Consider the following 18301-nt stretch of genomic DNA (forward strand, 5'->3'; position numbering starts at 1 on the left):
GGGGTGTTAGTTTTCTAACTTCATCATTTTGGGTTACGATGTCGTGCAATCAGCTAGTTGCACATCCAGTGCTATTGGATTCTTACTATTGTGTTCGCTTTTGATTGTTGTTGTTTTTGTACTTATTTGGTAGCACTGGTCTATGCACGTATAAAATAGCATGATTATATTTTCTTTTTATGTAGAAGTAGCTTTTGCTGATTATCATGATTAGATATGGTCGATGTAGGACCAACATGTAATTCGTTAATGACTCAGCACATGAATTGAACCTCTCTGGTTGCGATAAAATACAAACATGCTATTTCATACCTTGGTATACACCATAATGTTTATTTGTTTACTGTGCTAATGTTCTGTTCTTCAGCACATGAATGGGTCAGAGAAGGAGGGCAGGCATCTGAAATACCCCTGGACATATCAGTATTGCATAATATGCGACAGTTTGTGAAATACAGTCGTTTCAAACAGTTTGCTTTAAGGGTAAGTTGGGATGCCAGATTAGTCTGAGATATTGTGCATGACTCTGGAAGGCGTGACACAGACAACTCAGATGAATTTCTACAACTTGTAGGCATTAGCATCTACATTAAATCCAGAAGAACTGTCTGATCTTCGTGACCAGTTCAATGCCATTGATATTGACAAGAGTGGAACGATTAGCCTGGAAGAACTGAAGCAGGTAGATATTGTTGGTATTTTTTGCTTCATTACTTGACTGTTTTACTAATATCTTTTCTTTCCTACTTATAAAGGTTGGAGTTGGTGGGCGAGTTCATGTAGGACCAACACAAATAAACAAATGCACTTTTACACACATGGGACTAGAACCTTGGAAGAGATATAAATAAACAAATGCACTTTTACTCACATGTCAGACCTACCACAAATAAACAAATACACTATACTAATTTAATGTGAGCACCAGTCTTGTGAGAAACACAAGTAGCAAATGCAGAAATGTGACTCGAACTCAAAATCATGCTCTTGGTTTTAGTTTCTCTTCCCATCCAATTTCTTCCAATTATACATCAACTGCAGAGAGATCTTTCGTCATATTTGTGCTCTCTTTTGATCTTGAATAGTGCAACAGCAGCAAGACACCAATGCCTTTTGATGATCTCCTAAGAGCATCTCCAATAGCTGCCCTATAATAGGGCATAATCGATTTTTAGGGCATTTGGGTACAAAATCGCTGCTCCAACAGCTGCCCTTGTTGTAAAATTTGCTCGAAATTCTTTTGGACAGCCCAAAAAAACAGCACCAAGTGCTGCAAATATAAAGCACTTCGGCTGCTGCCACAAAACGGAACGAGTTGCGCGTGCAGCCCCAACCGCCAATTAAAGTTCCTCCAGTCGCACACTCCTCTCGGCCCCCTCTTTGCCGCCGCCGTTGCCAGCTGATTCCGGCTAGATCCGACGCCTCACCGCCCCCTCACCGGCCCGGCTCCCCCTCAGCTTCCCCTACCGATTCCCGTCCGCCACTGGCCATCCCCGCCGCCCCGGCGAGCTCGTTCGCCTGTGCTCCCCCCTGCGCGTGGCGCGGGAGCGTGGTGACTCAATCCCCCAGCCGATTCTGGCTAGCTCCGACGCCTCCCCACTTTGCCCCTCACTGGCCCGGCTCCCCCTCGGCCTCCCCTACCGATTCCCCTCCGCCACCGGCCATCCCCGCCACCCCGGCGAGCTCCTCCGCCTGCGCTCCCCCTGCGCGTGGCGCGGGAGCATGCGTGAATCAATCCCGTCGGCTGTGCCCGCGAGCACCCGTCCGCTGCGGTGCAGCAGAAAGTCCCGGTGCAGCAAATGCCCTTCTGCCACATCCCCCGATGCAGCGGCCTCACGCCACGCACGGCGGAGGCCTTGCACGCCGACATTGTCCGCGTAAGCTGCAGGTGGAGTAGCAAGTTGTGCGGCTCGCACTCGTCCATGTGGCTGCATGAGCTGCAGGTGAAGCTGCAGATTTGTCTTAGGCGGTGACCGCGGCGAGCTCCAGCTCCCCTCCGCCCACGTGGATCCAGCTCCAGGCTGCAGCAGCACCAACGCCGACACGTCTGGGGGCCTCCGACGAGGTGTGGCTGCACGAGAAGATGCGTTGACCGCTGATCTCGTTTTGCCTTCTCCCAATCTGAAGCAACACTGATTCAGGTCATGCAGAATCAAATGAGCTGATTCATCAACGCTGATTCAGTTCGTCAAATTATTGCTACACCAAGTAGGAGATAACCTGGCAGCTAATCCCTCTAGCTTGTCGTCAGATGCCAATCACATGCGGCTTAATCAAGAGGACGGCAATTGTATAAATTGTCGCCAAGGAATACAAGGTACTGAATGTGATCCACCTCCTCATCCATCGAGCTGATAAGTAGTAGTTAATCGGGGTGAATAAAACTAGTTAATTTTATGTGCCCAAGAAAAAAACATTTGCACTCCCTCCGTCCCGAATTAATTGTCTTAGATTTGTCTAGATACAAATGTATCTAGACACGTTTTAGTGTTAGGTACTCCCTCCGTAAACTAATATAAGAGCGTTTAGAATACTAAAATAGTAATCTAAATGCTCTTATATTAGTTTACAGAGGAAGTACATCTGTATATCTAGACAAATCTAAGACAACTAATTTGGGATGGAGGTAATACATAATTTGGAGATCGACTGCCTGCATTTGATCTCACTATGGAACTATGCAGATATGTACATTTGAAGTTCAATCTTCAGTTTGGATGTTTCGATTGCCCTATTTTAGGGCAGCTGTTGGAGACACTCACTTTCTCGTGCCCTATAAAGCACTTTTTTGTGCCCTAAATTTTACTCCAAGCACTTTTTGGTGCCCTAAATTTTACTCCAAAGAACTAGCCATGGACAGTGGTGCGTGGAAGCTTGCTATCCATGTGCCAGAACCATGAGTTGGTTGCGAGATCTTGTGGGTTTCACGTCTAGCCTACCCCGACTTGTTTGGGACTAAATGCTTTGTTGTTGTTGTATATGAGCTATCGGTGATGCTCTAAGCCGATGGTCTAAGAGCATCTCCAGCCGTTGGTCCCCCCAGGACGCATAAAAATCGCCCCCTGGGGGCGAGCCGGCGATACAATCGGCGCTGGGGGCGGTTTTGCGCCCAGTCGTCGCCCCCAGGCGCCGAAATTGGCCCTCTTTGCAGCCCCATTTCGGCGAATAAAGGGCCCATATGGGCGAGAATAGGCCCATATTCGGCGTGGTTCGCCGTGTCTCGGCGTTCAATTATCAACACAATTTTTTCTTACCACATATTTCATCATAGAAAAATCAAATACTTCAACAAAATAGTACAACAACAAATAGTTCAATACAAATTATATAGTTCAACAAATAAAAACTCGTATTTCATCACACGGTGTCCCCCTTGAGCCTCCATAGGTGCTCAATCAGATCTTTCTGCAGTTGATGATGCACCTGTGGGTCTCGGATCTCCTGACGCATACTGAGATAGGCAGTCCAAGTTGCCAGTAGCTGGTGATCAACTTCGGCTAGAGGACCCTGCCTGTAGTATGGTTCAGTGTCAAACACTGGGTCTTCTTGCTCTCTCTCAATGATCATGTTGTGCAAGATGACACAACAAGTCATAATCTCCCACATTTGATCTTTGGACCACGTCTGAGCGGGGTACCGGACAACAGCAAATCGAGATTGGAGCACACCAAATGCCCGCTCGACATCCTTCCTGCACGCCTCCTGAATCTTCGCAAACCAGGCGTTCTTGCCTCCTGGCACAGGGTTTGAGATGGTCTTCACAAATGTCGACCATCTCGGATAGATGCCATCAGCTAGATAGTACCCCTTTTTGTAGTGCCGCTCATTGATCTCGAAGTTCACCGGAGGAGAATGACCTTCAACAAGCTTGGCAAAGACAGGAGAGCAATGCAGCACGTTGATGTCATTATGAGTTCTTGGCATACCAAAGAAGGAGTGCCAAATCCAGAGGTCCTGTGCGGCCACCGCCTCAAGCACCACACTGCAACCGCCTTTGGCGCCTTTGTACATCCCCTGCCAAGCAAATGGGCAATTCTTCCATTTTCAATGCATGCAGTCGATGCTTCCAAGCATCCCATGAAATCCTCTTGCTGCATTTTGTGCTAGGATCCGAGCAGTGTCTTCCGCATTGGGTGTTCTCAAGTATTGTGGTCCAAACACTGCCACCACTGCCCGACAGAACTTGTAGAAACACTCTATGCTGGTGGACTCGGCCGTGCGCCCATAGTCGTCGAGTGAATCACCGGGAGCTCCATATGCAAGCATCCTCATCGCTGTCGTGCACTTCTGAATGGAGGTGAATCCAAGAGCGCCGGTGCAATCCATCTTGCACTTGAAGTAGTTGTCGAACTCCCGGATGGAATTCACAATCCCGAGGAAGAGCTTTCGGCTCATCCAATAACGGCGCCGAAATGTTTTCTCGCCGTGAAGTGGAGCATTGGCGAAGTAGTCGGAGTAGAGCATGCAGTAGCCTTCGAGACGATGCCGGTTCTTTGCTTTCACCCGCCCAGGCGCTGAGCCACCTCGCCGCGGCTTTTCATTGCTCGCCAGCAGCTGGGCGAGGGCGGCGAGCACCATGAGATGCTCTTCTTCCTGGACGTCGGCCTCGGCTTCCTCCTCCAGCAGCGCGGCGAGCGCTTCCTCGTCATCCGAGTCCATCGCCGAGGCAGGCAAATCGCCGAACACCTTGCGCCCGGTAGGCGTGTACCCGCCGTTAAACTGCTCCTCCGCGGCCGGGAACGGCGGCCGGAAACGCCCAACTGCTATTGGAGGGGCTGCCGCGGCGAAGCGTTGCTATTTTTCCGGCGGGGAATGGCTATCTAGCGGTGAAGGGCGGCGGGCGGCGCCGGGATATAGCTAGTGGTGGCCGAGGGCGCGGGGGGTGGGAGGCGAGTCGGGGAAGAAAACCTTGACTTTTCCCCTGACGGCGTGGGCCAGCCACGCTTTTCCCTTGCGCCGGAGCCCCCAACTGCTCCCCAGTGCGCCGGGTTCGGCCTGTGACCGCCGGGCGGAAAAAAGGGCCGAGGCGGCGATTTTCGGCGTCCTGGGGGCGCGACTGGGCCGTTTTTTTCGTGCCGGCGCCGAAAAAGTGGCCTGGGGGGGCCTGTTGGGGGCGCGGCTGGAGATGCTCTAAGTCCTTGTTTTTTAAGGCTTTGTAGCAACGCACGGGGATTGTGCTAGTATAACAATGCTATCCTTGAAATGAGTTTTTTGAATTGTACCTTATGCTCGTAGAAACGCACCTAGGTGGTCACCTCACATTGTCAATGTTCCCAATCAAAGGACAGTGTTCTTTCGATTGTAAATCAATTTGATTAAGTATTTTGATTCTTAAAATTTATCTGAACTTGCTAATGTATTTTTTAAAGATTTTTTTTCTACTTCCTGTCAGCAGATGCTAAACCCTTTCCTCTTCTGAAAATAAAGAAACGATTTCCTTGCACATCTTTTGTACATCTAAATTTACGAGGCGGTTCCAGTTTTTTGTTGGAACCTATTTGTTCTAGGTAAAATATTCATAATGAAGACCGATGTGTTAGCAAAATATGTAATGTGCAGGCTCTTGCAAAGGATGTTCCATGGAGATTAAAGGGTCCTCGTGTTCTTGAAATTGTTGAGGCGGTATGTTACCACTATTTTATCCGTCTTACCACTGTTTTATCTGTCTTGAATTTACATATTTTTCCTGAGTTTCCTCAGGGTATATAAAGGAGCATAAAAACTTCCATAGAGTTCTTTAAAAATTATTACAAATGTATTAATTTTCATGGATTTCTAAGAAGTCATTATCTAATGATTCTCAAATATTTCAACATTAATGGTTTCCAATAGGGGAAAAAGGACAAGTATAGAAGAAAATGGAATAACACAATAATATGTATGGTTTTAACTGCTGGGTTTTGGTTAATTATGCATGTAAGGTGTGACGGGATAACCATAGGCGCTAGATAACCACATGCGGAGCTCTTCTCTTTTTAATGTCCACCATCTGGATGGAGCTATGTGTGTAGCAACTAGCAACTCAGTTTGACTTCATTCTCTCTTAGCCTGAATAGTTCTAATAAGTGAGTTGTTAAATTTGGAGTTTCAAGCACACTTTAACTCTTTCCATGGCACCATTGCTAACGAGGTCCAAAGCTGGCATTTTGACCTATGGCGTTATATGCCATGGGCACCTGACCTGAATGGGTAGGTATGGGTCGCCATCCTCGCCCATGGGTAACCTGATTACTCATAGGTAGGGTATGTGTATGACTTTGCGGGGCTAGCAACCTTCCAAGGGACATAAATAAACAAATGTATTTTTAGTCACATGTCAGATTTAACACAAATAAACAAACACACTATTACATGTGAGCACAACACTCTCGTAAAAAACACAAGTAGCAAATGTAGCTCAAAATCATGCTGATAGGGCAAGGTTGCCCTGATAGATGAGATGGTAGCTACCGATTTCGGTGGTGTCGACTTTGACGATCCGACAACAAACGTGCGATGACGTTGTGCTTTAGCAATTGCTAAACCAACTTCGGAGGTTATTGACCACGCCGGAGCATGATCAACTTGACCACGAATGTCTAATTCCTGCAAGCAATCGATGAACAAGCAAGAACTAAGATTTTGTAACCTGGATATTGTGAATAAAAGATGAATGATTATTGAGGGAAGTTGGGGTTCCGTAAGCTGTATTGTTCTGGTCGTTGGACCCCAACGAAGTACGCGACATTGCAGCTATGACTAACTTTTATCTAAAGAAAAGCCGAGTCTAAACGAAGTCTTGAGGGCTCTATTTATAGACACAAAGGGGAATTTCGTCCACCCTTGGCAAGGTGGGACTAAAATCCATCCCAAGTTGTTTTCCCTACCAATATGAACTCTAAAAACAGCCCATGATTCGAAATTACATGGGCCTGGCGCAGAAACAAGGTGGCGCAACACCTATAGAAGGCTATGGACGAAAATCATGAAGTGGCCGTCCAAGTCTTCATACGTCATCATGGCGGCTTCAAAGTCATGTAATCTTCACTTGAAGCTCCATTCTTGTTTCCTGCATGCGCGCCTTCCTCTCCATGCTTGATCATGCTTCAATGCTCACCCCTCTTGTCCATGTTAGGCCCTTCATTCCTATGCAATACAAAAGTATCTAAGTTAGGCAGCATCATATTTCCATGAACATTAGAAATAGTTAGAAGAAACAAAAATACTTGATAATTTAATTGGCATTCACGAGCTCTATTAATTGGTCCAGTTTGTGTAGCAGCAGGGGCTATGGGTGTAACAGCGGTAGGGATGTGGCTTTAGTTTCCAGTCTGAACCAATTCTGTCAATTCCCATTCTCCTATGTTTCAGAATTGAAAATGTTGTCTCACTTTAAATCTTGCACATATGACCTACTATGATCGCTTGAGATTCTCCAACAAATTCATCACGATCTTCCGTTATATTTCCGCTTCTCTTTTTAATCGTCAATCAGGCAGCAACCACATGATATGAACGTCTTCTGACGATATCCTAAGTCGGCGGTCTTCCTCTTTTTTATAGCTTCGTAGCAAAGCACAAACACTTTGCTAGTAAGTCAAATTATCCAAGGCCTGGCACTGCCAGCATCGAATCATTGGACCCCTCTGGCCCGTATAGGCAAGGGGTCCAATAGAAGCATCATTGACCAAGCAGAAGTGATGTAGGGCACGGGCCAAAGTGCCCCGATTTGTCCTGATGTTCACAAATTGGAGATGGATTCAAGGAAGAACACGAAGAACACGAGGGGAAAACGGGAAGAAATCACAAGAGGAACAATCAAGAACAAGTCCAATCACACATCCACTAGACTAACAAGCACATAAGATCCACAAGGTACATGAACAATCACAGGGAACAAGATACAAGGTAGAATTCATCCTAAATCCAAGAGGTGTTCGGTTGGGGTTTGATTCAGCTATCCAAACCCTGCAGTCTATTATACAGTAGCTGAAAGCAAATACAAAATCTACAGTCTATCGTGTGACATTATAAAAGGGGCAGAGCTTCCACTGCTGCAAGTCACCGCGAGGAGCAGGCTTACTAGCAAGGACACTTCGTTCGGGGAGAGGGACATCGGAGATGGGTCATTGAGGTCATTGTTGAGTTCGCACTGCAAGTCACCAATTGCTCGTCCTTGAGCTCGTGCCGCCGCTCCACTTCACCTTTGGTCACCTTCGACATGGACTAGGAGAGAGAAGCATGATGGATCCGTGGCCTTTGATAGGTTGCATAGTCATTGTCCACTCCATCTCTGCCACCCACAACTGCCGGACCATCGCCTCGAATCGGAATAAATAGCATAAAACTACCGCAATTGGCGTTAGGGTACAAAAAACACAACCTTTTCTTCTTTGCTGGTACCTACCAGTTTTTCTACTTTTTTTTCACAAAAAACCTTGATAACCGGGTGGCTTAACATTGAGCATATTTATGACATCGTTGGTCCACCTGTGATGGTCACGTGCACTAAAAGGCAATGTCGTTTGTGTTGACCATTAATATGAATGCGGGCCTGCCTATCAGAGTCATGTTTCTCTCCCCAAGCCCAAAAACTTCTTTACGAACACCTCTCGGTCGAGCCTCAGACTCACCAGTCTTTCCCAATACCAGTTCATGCCACCATGGCCTTCACCTCCAGCCTCGGTCTTGTATGCTATTGGTGTGACCCGGGGGTCATTTGGGGCAACCCACAATTACCGGTGACAAGCAGAGCGACAACACTTGAGGAGACAGGAACGGCAGTGGCGGAGTTCAATGTAGTTGTGCTTTCGGTCGTTCTTTCCTGAAATTGGATAGCGGAGGTGGTCAGCAGGGTGGAGAGGAAGGCTAAGGGCCTGTTTGGTTCTAAATAAGTCACCAATTTATAAGTCGAAAAGTGAAAAAAGTGACTTATTTTGCCAAACAGGCCCAACTTATAAGTCACCCCAACTTATAAGTCATAAGTTGCTCCACCCCAACTTAAAACTTATAAGTCACCCCCTTTTGCGTGGGTCCCACCATCTTTACATAAAAACAAGATGGGAAGGTGTGGTCAGGTGACTTATAAGTCAGGTGACAACCAAACTGACGTGACTTATAAGTCACTGGTTTTAAGTCACCTGACTTATAAATCATGTGACTTATTGGAACCAAACAGGCCCTAAGCTAGGAGGAATAGATAAATGGTTTGCCAGATACGAGAAACTGGGATTGGACCGAGGCAGAGCTTATCGCGTCGGAGCTGGAGAATAAGGGGTGGCAGAGGCAGAACCCATTGCTAGGCTACCCGACTAGCTTCTCGAACAGCGGGACCACCCAGAGGGGTTGCCCCACGTGGCACTCCCGCTGCATGAGCTTGACCACGAGCACACCAGATGATGCCGTCACGATGGAGGTGATGTAGGCGCTGAAGTAGTCCGGGGCCTAAGCTCTGACAAGAGCCACTCCTGCCGCTTCTCCTTGGGCCAGGAGCGGTATGAGCCGATGCCGATGCGAGGTGCATCGAACAGCTGGTGGGCCGGTTGCTCGAAGTGCGCACTTGTCAGTGCGCCCACCCCATGTGCCGTTGCCTGACCGGCAGGGGCACCACCACCAGCGGCTTGGCGATGAGGTCCCTTCCGTGGCTTCATTCCCTGGTCTCGCGCTTGAGCTCTGACACGGCGTTGGGGGCCACCGCTATGAGGCCTGCGCCGAGCTGTTGGTCGCTCTTCTCCTTGTGGTGGTCAAAGCTGGCGTGGCACGACCAGCAGCTGCAGGTCCCTACCTGCATCAACTCATTGAGATTGGGTCCTAGCTTTCGATCTCGTGCTCCAACACCTGCATCGGCGGTGGCGAGAATTTTATTGGTGGGATTTGGCGGAGGGGATCGGGAGCAGCCACAACCATGGGAAGGGACCTTGACAGTGTGGGGAAAGCTAAGGGGTGAGGCAAAAAAAAATTGACATGGAGAATTTTATTAAGGGAGACACATGTGGGAAGCCCACCAGTCATAACAGTCTATTTTACCATGTCAGTGCTTACATGCGGGCCATAACTGTTATAAATGTGGTTAAATTTAAGCAAACTGCTCATCAGGATTTTTTTAATTTTTTAGAAAAAAGATATTACCTTGTCCCATAATATAAAAACGTTTTTCAAACTATGTTAGCTTGAAAAACGTTCTTATATTATGGGACGAAGGGAGTAGTTATCAGCGAAGAAAAAAATGGTGGTTTCTTTGTACCCTAACGTCAGTTTTGGTGGTTTTATGCTTTTACTCCAACCGCACGAGAGAACTCGAGAGGAGAGAAAGATATCGTTTTTCTTTTGTCGCTCGGGTGGGGATTGTCTCCCCGTGAAACACAGGGTTTTGGGAGGGGATAGGCTGGGGTTAAACCCTGGCTGGTTTTACGCGAATGCCCTTATAAGGTTGACCGGGATTGAACCCTGGGGGCAAAACCATGGGGTTTGTCAGGGATTTTGTCCCAATCCTGGACTGGTGGGGGCTAAACGAACAAGGCCTTAATGGTTGCTTGGATTTTCTCCATAGCCACGCCACTCATGGTTTGCATAGTCTCTACATTTCTTACATTGGGACGTCCTAAGGCTGGTCATAGTGGGGAGTAACTTAAGACTAATGTCATGCATATGACACTAGTCTAAGTTACTACCTTCATAATGCAAAGTAATATACTAGTAGTATCATAGATGGCTTCATTTATTAGCTCGTAGACTTATCTTGTCTTGGAAAGCGTTATGTTACAGTAACATAATTATGTTACTACCTCTCATTAATTACTTGCCACATAAGTAGAATTTTCTCAAAGTGCGCTATGTTACTAGCTAAGTTACTCTCATTATGATTAGCCTAATAGAATATGGGTCACACCTTTCCACGTCCAAATAGGACTAGAGTCACCTTTCGCAACAGTATCTATCATTGGAATGATATCTCTTGGACGTCGATATGTGCCGAACATTCGGCCTGGGAGTTGAGCGATCTGAACGAAACTTTCGATGCAGCAGGGAAGTATCACCGAACGGTTTTGTTCGTTGCCATGTTCCCCCAGCCCGAACCACCGAATCCCACGTCAGCTGGGCTTTCGCTAGCCTGCTGGCCCAAACGATTATGAAAAAGCAGCCAGAAACTATTATATAAAAACATTGCAGCAAAAAAAAAAACAGTGAAGAAGACCCAACTGAAAAAATGAGAAAAAACTGTACATTAAAATTGCCACAAAAATCAAGGAATTGCAATCAATTGTTATAATTGACCACCACACAGTACCTACAGAAAAAAGAAAAATGCCATGATAGATGGCAACTACCAAAATTTTCATGATGTACAAATAAAAAAACGTTGCCATGCTATGGAAAATAAATTGCCATCGTTTGTATGAAATTTGGAAATTTGTTCAAAAATAAATTATCGTGGGTGCAAAGAAATTGCCATGGTCTGCGCACTAAAAAATGCATGGTGCATAGAAAAAATTGCTGTGACCATAGAACTAAATTTACCATGGTTGCATAAAAAATAATTTTGACATGATGCAAAAAGAAAGAAAATTTGCCATGGTCGTGAAAACACGCACTGATGGCAAAAAAAATCTATAAGTTTGCCAAATGGTGGCTAAAAAGTGGTGTACATTTGCCGTTGTTTTAAATTTACCGTGATGCACATTATCCCATGCATTAGCATGTTTTCAAAAAAGTGAATATTATCAAGAGTGAATAATTTTGGCACTAGCCATGAGGCATGGACCTAAATGTTGCCATGGTCACTAAATTTACAGTGATTAATGATTTTTTTGCCATGGGTAACTAATGAAATTTTCCATGAAAACATAAACTTAATTTGGCATGGCCATTTACTAAAAATTGCCATCTTCTTGGCAACAACAACAACAACAACAACAACAAAGCCTTTAGTCCCAAACAAGTTGGGGTAGGCTAGAGGTGAAACCCATAAGATCTCGCAACCAACTCATGGCTCTGGCACATGGATAGCAAGCTTCCACGACCCCTGTCCATAGCTAGCTCTTTGGTGATACTCCAATCCTTCAGGTCTTTCTTAACGGACTCCTCCCATGTCAAATTCGGTCTACCCTGCCCTCTCTTGACATTCTCCGCACGCTTTAGCCGTCCGCTATGCATCATACTAAAAATTGCCATCATTAATGAAATAATGCCATGGGTAATTAATGAATAAGCTAAAATTTGCCATGATCTATGAACTAAATTTGCCATGGTCAATTACTAAACCATGATCAATGAGAATAAATTTGCCATGATTCGATAACTAAATTTGCCATGATTCAACAACTAAATTTGCCATGATTGATTAACTAAATTCGTCGTGGTTGTTTGCTAATATTTACCATCGTCTTGGCAATGAAAGTAAATTTGCCATGTCAATATTGTTAAGGAGTATTAGTATTGGTTTAGGAGTTGTTATTAGTCTATGTTTAGTTTCCTTACACCTCAAGTCATATGTAATATATATATATGCCCCTCGGGCCTTCAATAAAGATAAGTTGCTTTCCTAACATGGTATTAGAGCCTAGGTTTAGGTCTCCGGATGCCGCAACTCGACTTACGATCCGCAATTTTTTTTCATCTCCCCCTAGATCGATCTGTTCTGGGTCGATCTCATCTTCCCCCGTCGTTCCTAAGCTACGTGGGCACGGGCACCTACCACGGGGTGCCTGCCCAGCCGTGATCTCCCGCATGGAAGGCTGCCGACCCAATCCGCCCGATGGGTCAAAGTCCTGCTTCGACCTGGTTGCCACTGCGCCACGTTCACACCAGTGCGCCTGATCGGTAACCGCGTTGCAGGCTAAATTGGAGTCGCCTCGTCCAGCTCTGCTCTCCGCCTGCGTGTGCTCCTCTTGACCCACGTGCTTGCCTACATGCTAGCTGATTCCTGTTGTTACTGGGTGCTAGCTAGCTATTTTCTACTGCTAGTGTGCTACTACCTCTCTGCTCACTTGCTACTTCGCTGCTACTTTGCTGTTTTGGCCTCGCTGCCATGATTTTCATCCGCTGCTATTGCATCTACTCTAGTATGTGTTTCTAGCTTTCTAGTTTTCTTTCAAATCCGTTGATATTTTGTGTTTTCTCATGTCATGCTAGTCCACAATAGCTTTGTCCGTCAGCCTTTTTCTGGTCATTGTCCTCTCTATAGGATTCCTGTGGCCCCTTTTTGCATTGTTGATCTAAGCCCATTCTCTTGCCGCCGAGCTTCTTTCGCCGTCGGTTTTCATGGGCCATGATTCTTTAAGCAATGCTTCTTCTCTTGATGTCCCATCTTCTTTTGACAACCCATCTTCTCTTAATACTTTTCTTGTATCTTCTATTGATGCGGTGTCGTCCTCTCATGTGCCATCTCTTCGTTATCCCATTTGGCGACTCGGCAGGTTTTGAAGACTCTTCAAGCTACGACGACACTCTCAAGATGCGGATTTGGATTATCATTTTTTTTAATATTACACTTTGCATTTGAGAGGGGGTGTTAAAGGAGTATTAGTATTGGTCTAGGAGTCTTTATTAGTCTATGTTTAGTTTCCTTACACCTCAAGTCATATGTAATATATATATGCCTCTTGGGCCTTCAATAAAGATAAGTTGCTTTCCTAACAAATATAAATGAATTTTCCATGCTACAAACTAAAAATTGCCATGTTCCTAAAGAATCATGTTATGAAGATAAAAAGAATCATACAATTATCATTTGACTATCCAAAAAAAGTTTCGAAGTTTGCAATGATGTATGCGGCACACTTCTCATATAAAAATAAGTAGCTGTGCTACGGAAATGTTTTTGCCATGGTTTGTATGAAATTTTAAAATTTGTCCAAATATTAATTGCCGTGGTCGAAGGAATTTCCCATGGTCCACACAAGAAAAAGCATGAAACTCAAAAGTTGCCATGCTATGATGAACGAAATTTGCCATGGTTAATTACTAAACTTAACATGATCAAAATGAACAATATAGTTGCCATGGTTAATTAATGATAAACTACAATTTTCCATGATCTATGAACTAAATTTGCCATGGTCACTTGCTAAATTTAACATGATCAACGAAAAATAAATTTGCCATAGTTAAATAATGATATTTGCCATGGTTGTTTGCTAATGATTGCCATTGTCTTGGCAAATAAAAATTTAAAAATTGCCATGGCAATAAAACGTTAAAAATTGCCATGGCAATAAAACATTAAAATTGCCATAGTCTTGGCAAATAAAAAGTTAAAAACTGCCATGGAAATAAAACGTTAAAATTGCGATGGCAATAAAAAGTTAAAAATTGCCATCCTACAAAAGAAAAAATTGGCATGTTCTGAAAAGGTGCATGTTATGAAGATCAAAAAATCATACAAATTTTTGCAAGGACATATATACTGACCCAATCAACCAAAACATTCAATCGGTCATATTTGCTTGATTGAACATGGAAGCAACATTCGGTGAGTTGTATTAGCAGCAATTATGAATGTCCAAGATTGGTTGGCACCACAACACTTGTATTGAAAAGGCAGTGCAAAAGCAATTGAAACAAAATCATAGTAATACTGAATCAAAACAGCGATCGATCAATCAGACTAGCGCTTCAACAAAAAAATCGTAGTGATGACATGGAGGATGCATCTTCTACCTAGAGCTTGCGGGGTCACGGCTGACGGCTCCGTTGATCCACTCGGAGCAGAAGCCGGAGCGGCTGCCACCTAAAACAGAAGCAACCACCGGAAACAGAGGTACTCCCTCCGTTCACTTTTGTAAGTCGTTTTAGACAACTCAAAATAGGCTGTTTTGCACATTGTCTGAAATGTCTTCAAGGTCTTATAAAAGTGAACAGAGGGAGTAGCAATTTTGAAGGTGGATGAACTGAAAAAATGAAAAGGGGTGAGGAGGATGCTACCTACAGGTACGGGATCAGAACACCTTGAGCATCCTGTGTAGGTCCGGGATGCTACCTGCATGTAAATGAAGTTGTGCGGCTCAATGGTGTTGCTGAAGGCCTTGAGCAGCCTGGCGGTGTAGTTAGTGGCGACTTGTGCTTGCCTCGTTCGGTTTTGCCTGAACCCGTTGCTGTCTGATCTGGGATGCTGAAGGCCAGAAGCAGCATGTCTGCCTGATAACATGCATGGAGCGCGACGCCTTGTGTTGGCCATGGCGGCAAAGACCACCTTGATCACGTCCTCGTCACTGGCTTCGTTCACCCCGAAGCACCGCGCCTGGTGATGGCCACGGTGGCAATGACCACGTGTATAGAGGCAGCCCCGACGCCGGCCGCATTGGCACGGGCGCGCTCGGCTCTGCCCACGGCGGCACCTCGACCGGTTTGGCGACGAGCTTGCGGAGGGAGGTGTATCCGAAGCGCGGCGCCGACTTGATGGTCAGCGTTGGCGAAGATCTCGCAGACAGGGACGACCTCGACGCACGCCGTGATGGCGCAGGTGAGCAGGCGGCGCTCGGCCTCGGCCTCCGCCCACGACCGCACCTTTAGCCGGTTGCGCGGACCAGAAATCGCGGCGGCATGGGCTCACGCCGGCGAGGAGCACACGGAAGGATTCGGCCCGCCACCAGGGACCAGTCGTGCTCTTGCGCCCCGCAGAGGCCACGCACGAGGTCCTCCATCGCGGGAACGAGCTCCTCCCCACGCTGCCGGGGCATCCACCGGACAAAGCTCCAACCGCCGCGGCCACGCACGAACTCCTCCGCCGCGGGCACGAGCTCGTCCCCACGCCGTCGGGGCGTCCACCAGGCGAGCTCCTCCCGCCGTGGTGTCCGGCGACGCCTCCAGGGCAGCCACTCCACAGGAGCTCGGCCCGCCACCTGTGATGTGGAGAAAGGGGAAAAAGTGCGTGAGCGGTGGAGGCAGGGGGAGTGGATAACCCAATGCGTTCGGTGGTCATGTCGGTCGTCCCGAACGGTCAAAGAAAATGACGTGGCATTGTCCTCCTGCATCAAGATCAGTGCAGTCATCCGACGGCTTAGGACGTGTTCGGGACGAGATTCACAAATACAGGTTGTTCGGGAGTTATAGATTCCGTATCTCTTATATATAGATAAAGATACAAACCCCAGCTATAAGAAAATAAATGCAACTACAGATAGAATCTATCAAGGAGGTTTGCAAATAGAATTGGTGGGACGCGCTCTGCTGTCATGCCAGCGTCCATACCTGCACCTACAGTGGTTTGCCTTTTTGTGTAACTATGCAGCAATGATCATCCAAAAAGAAATGAATAAAAGTCATGCAGTTAATCAACACAATTTCTACTTCAGAAATTGATACTTATTTATTTATTTATAGAAAACAACAGCACATCAACATTTTATATTTATGCTTGAGCAGATTGACAGTAACACTGATGGATTTGTTGATTTCGAAGAGTTTGTTGCTGCCACACTACATGTGCATCAGCTGGTGGAACATGATACTGAGAAGTGGAAATCATTGTCTCAGGCTGCATTTGATAAATTCGATGTTGACGGTGATGGCTATATCACATCTAATGAACTGAGAATGGTACACCTAACTGCTGCCTAATTACATCGTCCGTTGTACTTTTCTAGATTGTTAGTAATACTACTAGATTCCAATTGTGTAAGAAGTTCAAGCTTCTCGTGATTTAGTGCTTCTTGTCTGCAGAATACAGGACTGAAGGGTTCTATTGACCCCCTCCTAGAGGAGGCTGATATTGACAAAGATGGCAAAATAAGCCTTGATGAATTTCGCAGGCTCTTGAAAACTGCAAGCATGAGTTCACGCAACCCAACTCCACGGAGTGTTTCCAAGTAATAGTTTTCATAGTTCGCATAACACCACCAAGTCTAGTGAGCGCTGAGATTTTCGTCGCCACATGTAATCAAAAGTATTGCCAGAGGGGCTTCATGGTGTAAACTAATATTTTCTCGATATTATTGACTCATAATGTAGCATCAAAAGAGATACAAACACAATATAAACATACTTCTCTACACCAGAAAGCTGCACACAACCAGCACATGTTCGATGTGCGTTGAATATGGAAGTGCACGAGTTAGGTTACAGTTGGACTTCTAATTAACGGATGGTTATGTACTCATGTGTTTGAATCGAACTATGTAACCCGTGTCTATTCTATAAAGCATCATGAGGTAGCCAAATTGACTAGACATGCTGAAGGCTAGAACATGGATCATGAGAAGGATGATAGAGAATAGACGGCTCAAACGCAGAATTTGGAAAAGGGCGAGGCGTGTCAGATCCTAGTCGATCTACAGGTTTAGGAAGGCGATTTGTATGGACGAATATTAGAGAATTATGAGGAAAGAGATCCCGATCTGGGCTCTATATAACTATCGGCTGTGCCGTATGAGTTTAGGGTTCATCCTCGAAGGGAATTCTGCAAGATTCCATACCCAGCTCAGCCACAACCCGGCTGTTAAGTAGGTGGAAGTCTCGCTGTAAACAGAGACACACGAAAAGTAATAGTAACGGAAAGTAGATCTAACGGCTGACGACGATGGTAGCTTGAGGAGTCGCCTGGACCGTTGGATTGTCTGAATCGGTACGTGCCGGAATTGCCACAGTTAATTGAATGATAATCTTCAGATATCGCGGCTTGACATTACTCCCTCCTGAAGAACCGTCGTATCCTCACGGCGTAATGTTGTTGGTTCTCCAAGCTTCAGTCGTGCTCCGGAAGAACGCGGGAAATATGTGCTTGATGAACTCGGCATCTTCCCAAGTTGCTTCTTCGGTTGTCATATTTGCCCATTGAATAAGCCACTGCACCACCGGCATGTTTTTACGAGGAACTTGCCTGACCTCCAAGACTTGAGCTGGTTCTGTTTTAATGGTGCCGTCTGCATTCACCATAGGTAGGTGTGGTCTAGGAATGGACTTGTGACCCAAGTGCTTTTTTAACTGACTAACATGGAAGACTGAGTGCATTTGCACTTTTGCTGGGAATTGCAACTTGTAAGCACTGTTGCCAATTTTCTAAATAACCAAGAATGGACCATAGTATTTGTTATGAAGTTTCAGAGCTCCTCTGAATCCAAATGCTGCCAGTCTGTATGGTGCCATTTTAAGGTATACCAGGTCTCCCACTTCAAATTGTCTTTCCACTCTTTTTAAATCTGCATACTTCTTCATTCGATTCTGAGCCTGAAGCAAGTTCTCTTTCAGTTGCTGCAACATGTTCTGCTTGGCTGTTAAGAAGTCCCGTGCCTCCTCATTATCAGGTCCAGGAATTGCTAGTTCAGCAATCAATGGAGGAGGAAACCCATATAATGCTTGAAAAGGACTCATTTTGAATGCTGTATGG

General features: G+C 45.8%; 1 protein-coding gene across 5 annotated transcripts in view; it reads left to right on the forward strand.

Moving 5' to 3' along the window:
* The window catches only part of LOC119354606 (calcium-dependent protein kinase 18), a 47405-nt gene extending 30366 nt beyond the window's left edge, over nt 1–17039 (forward strand). For 2 of the 5 annotated variants that reach the window (XM_037621330.1, XM_037621333.1), the window contains 5 exons: nt 368–483; nt 575–682; nt 5560–5622; nt 16342–16515; nt 16639–17039. In XM_037621330.1, the coding sequence (XP_037477227.1) occupies nt 368–483; nt 575–682; nt 5560–5622; nt 16342–16515; nt 16639–16788 (611 nt within the window). In that variant the 3' untranslated portion in view covers nt 16789–17039. Of the gene's footprint in view, nt 1–367; nt 484–574; nt 683–755; nt 2318–5559; nt 5623–16341; nt 16516–16638 lie in introns of those variants that run through there. The other 3 variants (XR_005171119.1, XM_037621332.1, XM_037621331.1) reach the window with 3 other exon arrangements.
* The last annotated feature ends 1262 nt before the right edge of the window (nt 17040–18301 follow it).

Source organism: Triticum dicoccoides, chromosome 2A (assembly GCF_002162155.2).
Source record: "Triticum dicoccoides isolate Atlit2015 ecotype Zavitan chromosome 2A, WEW_v2.0, whole genome shotgun sequence".
In the NCBI taxonomy this organism is placed as follows: Eukaryota; Viridiplantae; Streptophyta; class Magnoliopsida; order Poales; family Poaceae; genus Triticum; species Triticum dicoccoides.